At 36.8% G+C, this 15,604-nt stretch overlaps 1 protein-coding gene across 12 annotated transcripts in view; it reads right to left on the bottom strand.

The window, feature by feature from the left end:
• LOC120623596 (MAP kinase-activating death domain protein) overlaps positions 1-11,136 on the bottom strand; it is a 52,567-nt gene extending 41,431 nt beyond the window's left edge. For 11 of the 12 annotated variants that reach the window (XM_039889642.1, XM_039889643.1, XM_039889648.1 and 8 more), the window contains exons 1-6: positions 11,001-11,136; positions 4,666-4,877; positions 3,900-4,080; positions 2,818-2,959; positions 1,654-1,786; positions 482-639 (exon numbers count right to left, since the gene is read on the bottom strand). In XM_039889642.1, the coding sequence (XP_039745576.1) occupies positions 482-639; positions 1,654-1,786; positions 2,818-2,959; positions 3,900-4,080; positions 4,666-4,767 (716 nt within the window). In that variant the 5' untranslated portion in view covers positions 4,768-4,877; positions 11,001-11,136. The remainder of the gene's footprint in view (positions 1-481; positions 640-1,653; positions 1,787-2,817; positions 2,960-3,899; positions 4,081-4,665; positions 4,878-11,000) is intronic. The other variant, XM_039889644.1, reaches the window with a different exon arrangement.
• Between the last annotated feature and the right edge of the window lie 4,468 nt (positions 11,137-15,604).

Genomic DNA, 15,604 nt, shown 5'->3' with positions numbered 1-15,604 from the left:
GTCCCTCATTGGTCTATTACGAACAAACCCAACAAATGCTGGACATATTCGTCTATATCAAAAATGTCACACTTAGGTGAACTCACCCATTTCATAAGATATCTTAGAGGGCCTTTGAAAAAAGTAAAGTAGAGAGTCTCCTCTTCTCCAGTAGAGTTTAGAGGCTCTAGGAAAACGATTTGATATGGGAAGTAGTAATACAGGTAAAAAGTTAGATTCATAAAGCGCAGTTTGATTCCGATAAGTATTTATTGATCAAAATAGTGTCAATGACCTTGACAATTCCACCGTGGCCTGTGTATGTATGTTATATCAGTTCGTGGGCGTTATTCGGATGCGATAACTCGATCAAAGCTTTATTACGAATAAAATATATTAGCCCATTTAAATTCACAATTCTTTTGTGATTGTCAATAATCACTAGAATATCCTCAGGTTCATAAAAAAGTACCTTACTACTATTCTCCCATTTTGTGCTTACCTAAATGTTTGTCTGGACGCTCCGACACGCCTAGGACTGGAAGACTCATTACAGGCATCTATTAATTTTTTAAGGATAAAGAGGCACTCTCGGAATGTTGAGAAGAAAGGGTGGTGTGATAAAAGGCATATGGACGTTAAAGAATGATTTCTCACTCGCTGAAACAAAGAAATGCCTCGTTAATAATTATTTGTTTTAGTTTAAGTTGGTAAATCCTTTGTGTGTAAAAAAGTGTGTTTACTTATGGTTTTAGAATTTTTTGAGCAACAACGGAGAAACGGATCACCGTTATTTTACTATTTGGAGTAAATATATTCAGTAGTGCTTAGCAGCAAACAATACTACTGCAATCTAATATCTAAACCGACGAACAATAGTAGTATAAAGTACAGGCGCTTAAAATACCAGAAGATCGTATATAATTACTTGGAAAATTATGCGTCGTAAAAGAATGTTATTATGTAGGTATGGCATGACATGAACAAGCTTGAAACTCAATTAGAACTTCAGTGGTTTCTATGAGGAAAAGTTATATTGAAAAAGTTGGTTCTCGTAAATTAAATATAGATATCTCGTCGATGAAATTGTTCATCGTTTTACAGACCGTACGAAACGAAATTATCCTAATACCTAACCAGCATTTGTTTTCTATTTCTTTCAAATCAAGGAGGAGCAGGAGTCTAGGTTTGGGCTGCTAAAGTAATAATTTTTTTGAAAAATAATGTTAATTATTTTGAGTAGATTTCTCCAGTTCAGGTGGTCAGAAGCAGCTTCCTTTCAACTTCGAACTCCTAAAACTTTCGAGACCCTCTCTACTCCATTACTTCAACAAACCCTAGGTCGTCCTCGACCTCCATCAACCTCCTTGGAGCTCTCGTACGGTCCATGCGTTGCACATGTTCCGCTACTTAACAGTTCTATGGTTTTTATGGTTTTTCCAACTTCCGGCGCTTTTAATAAGGCCAAGTATCGGAGGACTAATAGCCGTTGGAATTCCAAGATGCAAGAGTGACGACTCCGCACCGAAAAATCATTGGTAGAAGAAATCAAGCTGGTCCCTGGACGTATTACCCTAGAGCATGAAAGTTTCTACAAAAAACCTATGCCCAGATTAAGAAGGTCTATCGGTTAAGACGATAACATTATTAATTTACACACAATAATGATCTAACCTGCCGCTTTCTAGTGGCACGAGGGCTAGGTGAATGGGAGCCGCCACTTTCAGAGTCGGGAGGTGCGGGCGCAAGCCGAGGTGCTGCGCTGCAATCTGAGTCACTCGGCGCTACATTGCTGCTCCTATAGTCACTGGAACAATCGCTACGCATTAGTCTCTAGAAAAATTACAAGTTCAACGTTTATAATCTTGAAGAAAATGGAGCTTCTTTCTGAGTCGCTCGGCGCTACATTACTGCTCCTAATAGTCACTGGAATATTCGCTTCGCATTAGTCTCTAAAAAAAAAACAAATTCAAACTTTTATGATCTTGGGAAAAGAAGTTTCTTGGGTTCGATCTCACGTTATGTGCCGTATGTATATATGTGTTACTTCTTCGCCAGTTATATTGGAGGCTAATTCTAACCAGTCTAATTTAGAAAATGTATTTTTGGGAATTGGTCTCGTAACCTTCCATTACTACAAGACCGCAAACCAAACCACTTCATCAGAGGTGTGGTCAAATTCTCGAAATATTTTTTGTAGGATTTCTACTCTATTTTTCTATTTCTATATTATTTTTACTCACGTAGTAACGCCCCAAACAGGTAACGTTGCACTGTTTTGTTATAAAACAAGGAACTTGTTTTACCGTTCCGAAGTTTGAAGCAATGAAATGATAATAATAAATGAAATACAAATAGGAAAAAGTATCTAAATACTTGGACCTTGCTCACGAGATTACCGCCATGTGGAGTGTTGAGTCGACCGTTGTTGTTCCGATCGTCGTTTCAGTCAATGGTCTTCTCGCGAAAAGCTTCGACCAACATCTCAAGAAGCTTTCGCTTGGTTGTTGGATCAAGGGTCGGATACAGAAGACAGTAGTCCTTGAAACGGCGCGTATTGTGAGGAGGTTTCTCACTCTGGAGCCCTGACCACCGGTTGCTTGGGCATTCAAAAGCCCCGCAAGCGGAGGGTGGAAGTTTTTTTTTTTTTATAAATTTTTAATAGTGTTTTTTAATTTATTCTTAAGCATTGTTAATAATTAAAAAAAAAAAAAAAAAAATTAATAAATGATAGAAAAGAAAAAATGAAAGATGGAACTTAGTGTCGGGGATTATCTTTACCACTGGGCTATGAACAGACGAAGTCAATGTTAAAAAGCAGTAGTAGTGACTGGTCACCTGGAGAAGGCAGAGTCAGTGCTTCTCTCCATGGACTTGCGCCACGATTCGCGCCGTAGCCCGCTGCGCTCACGCGGACCCGGCGTCGGAGCACGCTCCACCGCACGGTAGAAGTTGATGCAGATCCCATAGCGGGTTTTACCTGCCATTGTTCAAGTAGGTATATTATACGGCTAATAGTATTGGGTTTTTCTATAAAGAAATTCTTCATTCAAGCCCCGAGTTTGAATATTGGCGGAGATTTACTCCCGTGCCTCGGCGAGCACGTAAAGCGGTCGGCCCTGCGCCTTAACTCTTTCTTGTCGTATCAAAGCTGCAGTCCCATAGGACGGATTATAGTGCACCTGTAGTTCCACACACATTTTCGAAGATTTTCTGTATCTATTGAGTTTACTATTTTAAAAAACATTGTGAATATTTGGTTGTAAAAGGTACAAAATCTTTTCCTCGAATCTTTAGACGTCTAGCTTTATTGGCTTGGCTTTAAAGGAAGATTGTTTTAGGAATATCTGAATAAAATAGTTAATCTACTGTTTAAAATCCACATAATCACCAGTGGCGTACTGATCTTGGGTATGAGCAGGAAATTTGCATAAAGCGGCAAATATCCTCCTCCTATAAACAAATAAATAAATATACTACGACAATATACACATCGCCATCTAGCCCCAAAGTAAGCGTAGCTTGTGTTATGGGTACTAAGATGACTGATGAATATTTTTATGAATAATACACATATATAAACATCAAGACACTGAATAACATTCATGCTCATCACTCACACATTTGCCAGTAGTGGGAATCGAACCCACGGCCTTGGGCTCAGAAAGCGGGTTCGCTGCAAACTGCGCCAATCGGCCGTCTTATACCAGTTTTATATGAATTTTAGGGTATGCAGTGCTTTTGTGCATGTATGAAGTGCACGCCACTGATCATCACCAACATCCTGCCCATCGTCATCTCGGATAAGGAGCAACCAAGCATGCCCATCTAGCGTGGTTTGCCAAATCAGTCAAGTGCTCAGGTAACAAATTTGTATGTACCTATTAAAAAATTTCACAGTTTTGCAAAGGGAAAGTAACCTGAATCCTTGTCGGTGAGTGTAAAAACAAACGAGGTGGTGTCCCTGGTGGTGATATGCGCGAGTTGTCTGCGGGGTCCCACGGACACGCAGCCCTCGGGCTGACAGAAGTAAACCATGTCCAAGGGCAATGGGAAGTCATCGTGATTTGTGAGCGGATACCGTCTGAGTAGTTCGGGTGCCTAGATCAAACACATTACTTACTCAAGGAGAAAAGAGAATATAAAGGCCGGTGAGATAAAAAATGACGTCACTGGTTTAATTCTGGTCTACCTACACAAATCAAACTGAACTAAAATGAAAAGTTTGAAATGGTGATTTCTTTTTCAAAGACTACAATGAAAGAAAAGGTACGACTTTTAGACTTGTCACTTTATTTTACCGATATGTGTACCTCGGTACATACAGAATTAGCACGTCCAATGCGTTCTCCAGTATGATTATACTTAAAACAATTTTATTTAAATAATCGTAGAACTATTTTAGTTACATGTTTGAATGATCTAATCTGAATTACTAAAAATCATGTCTGTGCAAGCCGTTCTCCTAAGAAAAGAAGAACTAAAAATCTAACTTTAAAAATATAATAACCTGTAAAATGACCATTGCGATTAGTAATATTCGGTAGGCAAAGGTTATTAAATTTAGATATAGGTTTTTATTTTATCAGTCGACAACTAAAAACTGTCTAAACGATAAAAACAATATATCTACAAGTTGAACACACACAAGTATGTGTTTATTTTTTATATATTAATAAAATTTACCTGTACCGGCGCCAACCCTTTGCCCGATGTGTAGGGCTTTGCACCAACAATAGTTAGATAATCCACCAACCGTGGGCATAAATGCTGTTTCTGAACGTCCATAATTTGATATGCACAACTTTATGTTACTTGGAAGTCCATTTTATCCATTATTCATTATATTTATATTCTATTTTAATATTGCTTGTCATAATTATCACGTTACTTTATTCCTGAAACAAACTGTTCACGTAATATGATGGGATCATAATATGATGCTTAGTATAAAGTTTACATGAAATCGCAATCGCAATTTATGTCTGCATTTCTACAGTAATTGCTCTGGGCAAAATAAATAACAAGACTAAAGAATTAGCGATTTAAAGACCAGATCTATTTTTCTTTGATGTTACAGTTGTCTGATACTCCAAAACGACTACATCTCGTTTTCGAGTCGGATCGATCAACTGTAACCGAAACGCTATGAGGTCAAAGTAAAGAGGACTTTATTTGACGCATATCTCATAAACTATATGAGGGCCAATTCTGTTGTACCTACACAAATCTCTAAACTAAATGGATATGTCTAAAAATAACGATATATTTTTCTAGGGGATAGCTAATCTTTTAAGACAGCAATACTTATTGACCTTGCAAGTGTCAAGTTAGTTTTTATTTAGAGATTTGTGTAAATCAAAATCGGCATCAACCTACCTACATACGCGTATGCTGCGTTTAACGTCCTTTTTCTATATTCAATCTTTAATACGTTGATTAGTTGGTTAGCAAAGTTGCTATTTATTAAAAAATGCATGGAATTCTTTTTTGAGTAACGATGTTAATAAGTAGTAAATCTATAGATAACGGATAGATTGAATAGGTATCGAAAATGGACGTAAGTCGGTACCTACTGCGGTAGGTAACAGAACGTCACAATATCTCTCGACTCGGCTGGTCGTCTCCGTATGTCATACAATCTATTCCATGGTCTCCACGCCTAGGTCGTAATAGCGTTGCGCGTAATTGCAATATTCTATAGGACAGGCCATTTATTTATGGCTACTGCCATAGTATCTATCACCTTTAAATTATTATATATACATAAGTATTAAGTGAGTGAGTGTATCTAATGAAGATTTACCATAAGTAAATTTAAAATTTTTTAACAAAAAAGGAAAAAGTAACGCTATCCGCAAAAAAAAAATGTTTATGGGCGTTCGTAAATAATTCATCAAACAAAGTATATATTAACATTTATATCGTAGTTGAACATAATTAAACTTTGGAAAAATATTTTGAGTTTTCATATAAAATTTTCCCCCGAAACCCCCAGAAACTTTTTCCCCTTGACCTAAAAGACGAATATTGAACGAGAAAAAGAAAGTGGGATCTTTAACAAGACTCAATTCATTAGATTCAACAATATATACCTATCTACCTACTCTAACGAAGTTCCGAGAAGCATTTAGTAAATTATTATACAATCTAACCTTGACCTATATACCACTATGACCTAATTTTATAGCAGCCCGTTCACGAAGCCGGGCTTCACACCGCAAAACATTATAGGTAATATCGTTTATGGACTAACTATAAAACTTTTCATAGGTAGATAGATAAAAGCTTTTAGTGAGCGCATCCGACGGTGGCTATGTTATTACCAGAAGAGATAAAGCTTTTGTAGGTTTTGAAAGCTTAATAAAAGTGGATACGTATAAAAGTTAAATTCTACAATAAACTACCAATTGACATCTTGGAGATGTCTCTTAAAAAGTTCAAAGTTTTTATTAAACGTAAGCTTATAGAAAAGTCCTATTATAGTATAAAGGACTACGTAATCGATAAAAAAGCTTGGGTGTAAATTATTGCTCTAACCAGGTTGCTCTTCTAATAATTTAAAATGACATTGTGAGATGGTGATAACAAAAAAAAACACCCGGCTAAGTTTGTTGTGGGCTTCTTCTTAGACCAGGACGCGTTTGGAACCCTCGTAGCTTTAGTTTTAAGTTTACGAGTGTGGTTATCGCCATCATGTCACTACTGTGTAATTCTTATGTACGCATCAAGAGTGCCACCTATGGGCCTACTTGAATAAAGATATTTTTGACTTTGACTTTGACTTTGTTATATACCTTAAACAGCTACTATTTTCTTCAGCATATGAGCAGTGGCGTTACTACCAGCTAAGCGGGGCACGACCCTGTGATGTGATGTGATGTGTCAAAATGAACCACGAATGCCATTCGAAAATGGCAATCTTTACATTAAAAGCCCATATTTAATAATTATTTTTAATGCGCATATCGATGCATCATATAATTATTTATGTATGCCCACGCCAAGTTAGTACTTCGGAAAGAATGACATGGTGAAAACTATAAGGGTTACTGAAAACCTGGAAAGCAGTTGCGTGCACTTCATACATGCCAAAAGCACAGCATATCCTATTTTTTTATCTTTATAGGAAGAGGGATTTTTTCCAGTTATTTAATCTTCCTGATTTATTCTACCTGGGTCACCCAACTCCAGAAAAGCTCATTGATGCTTATGATAGACCTATTTGTATAACATATTTTTAATTTAATTTCATTTGGGAAAAACAGTCGTTACGTTACGTTACTATAAGTTACACCTTTACTGCAACCTTATGACGCAATTTGGCAATATACTAACTACATGGATTTTACGCCGCATCGTACCAGAACGCTAAACCACTTTGCGACATGTACCTATTGTTCCATCAATACCGTCAACTCGTTTTATAGTTTATACTCAATTAAACTCACATTAAAAATATTTAATACCGCATGCGACAGTTGGAGTCGATAATTATAATATTGTCGACGTCAGTTCAACGTTGGCTAATAACGTCATCGCGTGGGCGGATGAGGGAACGAAGGCCTATACTTATAGATAGGCATACCTACTCGTGGCTTTCAAAGTGACATTGTGGAAGTAGGTATTTATATAAGTACTTATGTATTGTAGATAGAATAAAGTAGACAATGCTTGGATCGAAGGGGAAACTATGGAAATATGAAACTACGTATCCAGCGAACACTTTGGGTTCCGTTCCAATACAAAATTACATATAAATATATTTCTACAATACACACATCGCCATCTAGCTGAAAGTAAAGTTAGTGTAGCTTGTGTGTAGCTAAGATGAATGATGAATATTTTATGAATAACTTACATAAATAGTTATAATATACAGATAAACACACAGACACTGAAAAACATTTAAGTTCATCACACAAATATTTTTTAGTTGTGGCAATCGAACCTAACAGACTTGACTCAGAAATCAGGGTCACTACCCACTGCGCCGATCCGCCGTCATAATGGAATATAAAAATTCAAAGAAATAATAAAAAAAGAAGATATTTTACATTCATTTTAAAAGGCGAGGTATTTGCGAAACTTTCACAGGCAGATAGAGATTGGTGTGTTTTTCAGAAATCTTCCCTAATCTTTCCCTTAATAGGGTGAAATGTGGGTTGAAAGATTCAATGAAAGTCTTATACAAAGTTAGAGACAGTACAAGTATGTAGGTAGATTTCTTTTTGGGTGTAAGGTTTAAGGTTATTTAAAAGGTCTATAAAGAACCCCAAAAGGGTTGAAACGGGATTTAAAAGGTTGTATGAAAGTCCTATAATTGCAACATAAGAAAGAGTTTTAGCGTTAAATTATAGCGTAGCTTTCATTGTTTACGTATGCCGGGTCAAACGATAGTTTGGTCAAAGAGAATTCGTACCTATGTGAAAATACAATGGCGCTAGTTTTGTTATACCTACCTACATAAATCTCTGTGCTAAAGTGAAGGTCTAGAATTTCTAGAAATAATTCTTTTCCTTACAATACCACTTCTCAAAAAGGACGTCACTTCGTTGTAAAGATTTATACTAATTTAACAGAATTAGGTAGGTACCAACATTGTAGTAGTTGCAGTAGCCTAGGGATTAGGGTTTCAAACCCCCTTTCAGAGGAGATCGAGTTCGATCTCCGGCGCGCGATCTCTAACTTTTCGGAGTTATGTGCGTTTTAAGTGGCCTGTGGTGGTCTACGACCTTCTCATCCTGAGAGAAGACCCGCGCCTTGTAGTGGGCCGGTAATGGGTTTATTTTCGTTGTATTATTTACATACGAAGTCCCTTGCGACCAAACTATTTAGAGATTCAGAAATTTGGAGTTAGTTTAACATAGTTTGAAGGTTTGAGTACAAGTAAACTGACACCATTACTATCTACCGTAATAACATGTAAATTTCGCTCTACATGCAAAGTAATTGGCACCAGCATTATGTGATACCTGTCGTACTACGTTACACTGATAAGAATATAGATAACTGAATGAGCAGAGCCGAAAGTGTGCAATAGTTATATTAGGTACTAATTGGCTTTAACTACATCACTCTATAGTCCTCGATGGAATAAAAAAAATGGAGTCTTGGGGTTGTGAAGCTAAGGTGAGGCATTCTACCTACATATCTAAGAATTAATTTGGATAAAATGTCTACCAGCGTAAAAAACAAATTTATACAGCATAACTTCGAAAGGATTATTATGTTTATAAAAAAAAAAAAGGCAAGGTACTCTACAACTTATTTCGGATCGTTCGATTTAAAAAGTTTTGAGATAAAGTACAGAAATCGCTGTTAATTTTTTTTTTTAAGTTTTCAATGATAATTATGCGTCTAAAAAGCGGGCAAAATCGTTTAGGCCTCTTAGTAACCATACATAGAATTTCTGACCTCCCATATTAAATTTGTTTTCGTATTTTTTTCTTCACCAGTGATAAAAGACCTACCTTAGTGCCATATTGCAGGAGTAGGGAGAGGTCACTAGAAGGTAACTTATCTATAGAAACATATCCTAGAAAGTTCAGGGAACTTTCAGTATGAAAATACGCTTGCAAAGGCTATAACATTTTATTGTTTTAAATAGAATTTTGACTTAGGTAGGTACAGAAACAAACCCTAGAAAGTACCTACGTTATAGGTTTTGATGGCATTCATTAAAGTATAAAAAAGCGCTTTAAAGGCTAGGTATATCTTTGGTTTTAAATAGAAATTTTACTTTGGTAAGTTTTAGTAAGTTAAGTCTTTATTGAGAATATGATCTTTAAATATTGGTAGGACTCGCATGATTCTAATTTATTAAAAATCTAGTTGCCTTAAGTTCCTTGCAACAATTAAATTATCTGAAGAAAGAAAAGTACAAACTAAATCAGTATTGAGATTTCTGTATTGAATCAATCAATACTGAATCCTAATCCCAAATTAATAACACAAATATACACTGTACATACCTATTATAAAATAAAATAAAATGATTAGCCTTTCAGACATCTTACGCAGAGCTTTTATATTTTCTGTAAGTTGTATTGAAAGACGTTCATGTCTAACCAGACTGGCATCTTGCCGAAATCAATAAAACTGGTTGAGTAACTTAAATATCAATAGTTTGTATGTAAGTACCTAGAGTTGCATAAACTTCTAGAATAGTATTTCCAATACAAATCGAATTAAAAATCGAGACTGAATTAAACTATAGAAAACGCAAAAACGTCTCTCGCCCCCAAAACCTGAAAAGGAAGAAATTGAAGGAAGTTTTATTTTGATATGATTCGCTCGTTAAATATTAAAAGCGAAATATATAAGTATTATTTCAGATACCCTTAAATGTTTACTGCATTCAACCTACCTACCAAGTATTGAGTACATTAATTAGGTATGCTAAGATTTTAATAATTAATTAGGTACTTATTAGTCTATGCCTAGTTCCCAATTATTTCTCAGAAAATCGACATACCTATTAATTTGCGTCCTATCTACGGAAATAATCTGAGTCATTAATTGGTCGAAGATGAGAGAGACTACGGCAGGTTTGTAAATAATGGCCATGAGCCCTAGTAATATTTTCATCGCAAAAGAACATTAAAACACTCGCTTGTAAAGTTGAGGTTTCCCCTTTTGGCTGGTATCGATATCAACTTTTCAAGGTCACATCGTTGTGCTATGTCGCAATATTGATACGATTAGAACTTATACATTATTTAATTTAAAACGAATTTAAGGTACTTTACACATTTTTTTTTTTGTAAGTATTGAAACATATAGGCAGGTAGGCTATTCTAAAGTATTTTTTTAAGTCCAGGTGGACACCGAACTAAAATTAAATTGTATATAAAATAAGTTACGTCCATTAATCAGCAGGGTAAGTGGTTACGTCATTAACTTTTATGTATAAGTAGTAGAAATGTGAGTGACGTACTTATTTTAACACGATGTTGCTGTAACAGAGGTTTAAAAATCGAAACACTCAATTTATCTTTAGCAAGAAATGAAAAGCTTACCTTTAGTTTACATCGAGGGTGAAGGGTGGCACTGTTTTCTACATAACTCTTGTCGCACGCAAATGTGTAATTTCGCGTATTAAATTAGAGAGCTAGGTCGTAACAGTGCTCATCGTGGGAGCGCGGCACAGTCGGAGGCGATAGGCGACTAGCGGCGTTGTGCCATGCGCAAGTCGCAACCGCCCACGCTCGATACAGCCACCCGTACGCCCGCCCTCCGCGCATACCGCGCGCCCTTCACACACTATCACGTATTCTTACTATCACGGCTAATACTAAGCACTAGCCCACACTGCGGTAAACGTCCGCGCGTTTTAACAGCTTTTTAGTATAGAGCTTGTTCGGGTAAGTAATACCGCCATGCTTATTTCTGCTGCCAAGAACCATTGCTGTGTTCCGGACTGAAGGGTGTGGTTTTTATGGTGTATTTACAGGCACATGATGCGGATCATTACCTGCGATTCAATGCGACTATTGACACTTTGTAGGACGTGTTGCATGCTCTGCGACGAGTTGCACTTATCATCAGGCCCATCTGTCTGGCCCACCAATTATTGCAATAAAAAAAATACGCGTACGGAATTTCGTGTATCGGGCACTACAAACAAAATTTCCCGCGATTTTTGTTAGTATTTAAGTTTATATGACACAGCGTGAAAATTGATTCAAAATACAGATTTTTTTACCGCGCGAATTTTAAAACTCATGTGTGCATTTTGCTTCATCAGTCTAGCAAATATAATCGCGCGGATTTTTTCGCAGCGCTCGTTAGTCCTAACGGTCACTACTAATTAAAATATTGAACATAATGCGTTTCGTTAAAAAAAAATACCAAATATAGTATCTACAGAACGTACAAAGTAGTTTTGATAAGGGCCAAAAAGCCTAATATAAAGGCGTTATGATAAAGTAACTGTGTTCTTTGGTCAAGTTGGTGTTGCCTTACTACGAAGGTCTTAAAGGTCAGGCAATCTCTAAACCTTAGTACACGCAGAGTCAATTTCAAATTGGTTTCTGATTTTAAGGTCATAGATACTACTCATTACTACTGTACTACTGTACCTACTGTCGATACTACTCATTTTTACTTTACTTTTAACGTTGGCTGAAGATGAGTTGAACGGATTAGGTATAGCTTTAAAACAATTTTATAATAAACAATTTACTGTGATGCTTTAGTGTATGTGTGTTGACTATTATTGCGAGTAAATAAATTTTATAGCAAGGGTTAAAATAAGCTAGTTAGTATAAATCTTTTGTTTCCGCGGCAATATTTATCTCTCTATTCGGCTTTATTATTCGCGGAGCCAGTAATGCGCTAAGGATGCGGTTTCAATATATCACTAAACTAGCTGTTGCTCACGACTTCTTCCGCATTTGTTTTTGTTTTTAAGGCAGGAACAGTTCATTCGAGATATGTGTGGAATTCAAATAAGGCAGATCTACAGATAAGTTCTTATTTTTAAAATCGGACAAGTTATGAATTTTATAGGCAAAATTTTGGTACTTTGTGTTACATTATTGCAATTTTCTTAAATATCTCCAACTTTTTTTTTAAACTTAAGCTTTTTTTGGCGAAGGAATGGTTTCAATTCGGTCTAGTACGGAGCTTACAAACAAACAAACAAAAATGTTTCGAGATATTAGTAATTTTAGAGTTTCTAACAAAAAAATAAATGTTTTTTTTTTTTTTTAATTTGTTAGTAACAGTCATCAGTAAGTAGTAAAATAAATAGCAACTATTGAGATGCTAAATATTTCAAAATGACGTTGTAACAACATATCCTTGTCTTTACTATTAAATCCATGAGGTTTAAAAAAAATATGTTAAAAATATCTTTTAAAAATATCTGGATCAAATTCGTGTCTAAATTGGTAAGCATTTAGTCACAAATTTTGTATTACTCATGCGGGGAAAGTAGTATCTTGACGCTCGCTGTTGCGGTTGAAAAAGAACCGTTTGCCCATTTTAAAACAAGTAAACTTGTCGCACTCAAATTATTCTTGGCACACGCAAATTGAGGTTGACGCGTCTGATAGTTTAATTTAATAAATAAAATTGTAATTATATTAAAATTAGTTTAAAAACTTTCCCCGCATGAGTAATACAAAATAGTATGTGCAACAAGTGCGACATCGATTACCTACTCAAGCGAGTGACCGCACTCGCTTCTCTCGTGCGTTCAACTTCGCTTTCGTGGGCAATCGACAACTTGTCGCACTTGTTGCACAATATACTTTTACACACGCTATAAAATATTTTGGACATTATAAAAATGACTAAGGTATCTCGTAACGTTTTCGTAGTTATTAATTAAAAATTTGAAATAACATTAAATTTTAAAATATGTAGTTAATTACTGATTATTTAGATTTTCGGTTATAAAAAATAATTTAATGGAAAATTGAACGGCCACGTAATGTTTTAGTTTGCGAAGTTGAAGACGGCTGATTGGCGCGGTGGGCAGCAACCCTGCTTTGAGTTGAGTCCAAGGTCGTGGGTTCGATTCCTAATACTGAATGTCTGTGGATGAACACGAATGTTTTTCCGTGTGTAGGTGTTCATTTGTATATTAATAAGTATTTATGTATTCTCTTTTTTTATTTATATAATTTTGTTCCCATAACACAAGCTACGCTATATACTTTGGGGCCAGATGGCGATGTCTGTATTGTCGTAGTATATATATTTATCTAAGTTCTGAAATCGAATCTGCTCATATATTTTCTTAAGGATAGTAAGGAGGTTAGACCAAGGGAATTTATTCTGTAATTATGTTAAGACGCTGTGTCCGCTTGGCCTGACCCAAATAGCAAACACGCAACGTACGTAAGAATACATGGTTCGTCCCTTAGGATTAGCGAGGGTAGGTACAGTAGGTTAACATACTATATTTATGGTACAGCTAACTAAGCAAGATAGGAGGGAATGAGATAAGCTGCTTGCTAGGACTGCCAGCTCTATTTATTGGTAGCAATAGGGAATTAGCTTGAAAACAAGATACCCACTTCTTGGAGGCGAAATAAGTTTATCGTAGTTAGGTTTTAGTAGCACTAGAACTTTTTGTGACAGAGCTCATCCGGGGAGAAACAACTGCCATGATTATTTCTGGCGCCAAGGAGAGTGCTGTATTGTTCGGTCTCGATGCCGTTCCGTTTCCGGTATACTTAATAACAGACACATGAGCATCAGCCTTAACAACCGCTTGTTGATAACCACGGGATGGAACTCTGTAGGACTAGTTCCTTGCCTACCATACTGTATACTGTACACGGCTGCTCTGTATACCAATAGGCGATGGTTTTTCACTTAATATCAGACCAGGGCCATATCCTCCGGGCCCGTCAATTGTGACTATTAATAAAAAAGGATTTCTGCGTGGGGGTAGAAGTCCTTTTTAACCGACACAGTTCATTTTAGTAGGCTTCGGGATCTCCTTAGAACGCAGCGGCCTTCCTTGCATAACGCTTTTAAAAGCTCTAATCAAGTAGCAGTTTTATTTGGTAATTCGTAGGTATCCTTTCACTCATGTTCCGCTCTACGCAGTATTTGTTGGGAGCTCTGCACTCGAAATTGTAGATGAGTACATATACTTAGGACACACGATACAGTTAGGTAGGTCCAATTTCGAGAAAGTCGTGAGAAGACCGCCGAATCCAACTCAGATGGGCTAAATACCTCAGTACCTAAAGAAGTCTTCGAAAAGTGCCAGTTATGACTTACGGATCCGAAACGTGGTCGCTTACTATGGGCCTCATAAAAAGGCTCAGTCACTCAGCGGGCGATCGAGAGAGCTATGCTCGGATTATCTTTACGTGATCAAATCAGAAATGATCGATGAGATCCGCAGGAGAACTAGAATTACCGACATAGCTCAGGGAATCGCGAAGTTGAAGTGGCAATGGGCACGGCACATAACTCGGAGAACTTAACTAACCACTAATGGACGTGGGGTCTTAAGGTGCTGGAATGGCGACCCCGCACCGGTAAACCTGGCGTAGGTCAGGTGGACTGATAACATCAGGCAAGTCGTTGGGAGCCGCTGGAGGCAAGCGGCCCAGGACCGTGAATTGTGGAAGTCCCAACAAAAGACCTATATCCAGCAGTGGACGTTAATTCAATCAAGTAAAGTCAAAGTAATCTTTCCGAAACATAGTTACGCGGTTCGGTTTTTTCCAGACGGTCGACTACTATTTAACCGAATGTCTGTGGACGAATCTATATAAATAACTATTTAACTGTATAAATAACTATTTAAACATTTATTTCCAAGTTTACCTTTAGGGCGCAAATCCGACTTCCACCTAGCAGTATTTACCCTGCGAAAATAGCCTTCACCCTTCATTATGTGCCCTACTCTGTCAAAGACGAGACAACCTGTAAGACAATGCCTTTGTTTCGGTTTTTTATGAATCCCGCAGGAACACTTTGTATTCCGAATGCTCTCTAATCCGATCTTGGCGAAATCTGGCATATTGAAAGAAAGCTGTAAGAATAAAAAGCTGAAAGCTTAGCGTAGGTAAACAACCACTATTTTTTTATTCCAGCCTACGTTTGCGGGACGAAATTTATAATACTATTTCAGTTATCTCTAGAAGAAGCG

Source organism: Pararge aegeria, chromosome 5 (genome assembly GCF_905163445.1).
Source record: "Pararge aegeria chromosome 5, ilParAegt1.1, whole genome shotgun sequence".
In the NCBI taxonomy this organism is placed as follows: Eukaryota; Metazoa; Arthropoda; class Insecta; order Lepidoptera; family Nymphalidae; genus Pararge; species Pararge aegeria.
Note: the sequence above shows the minus strand (reverse complement) of the source record. Positions and strands in the feature narration are given on the sequence as shown.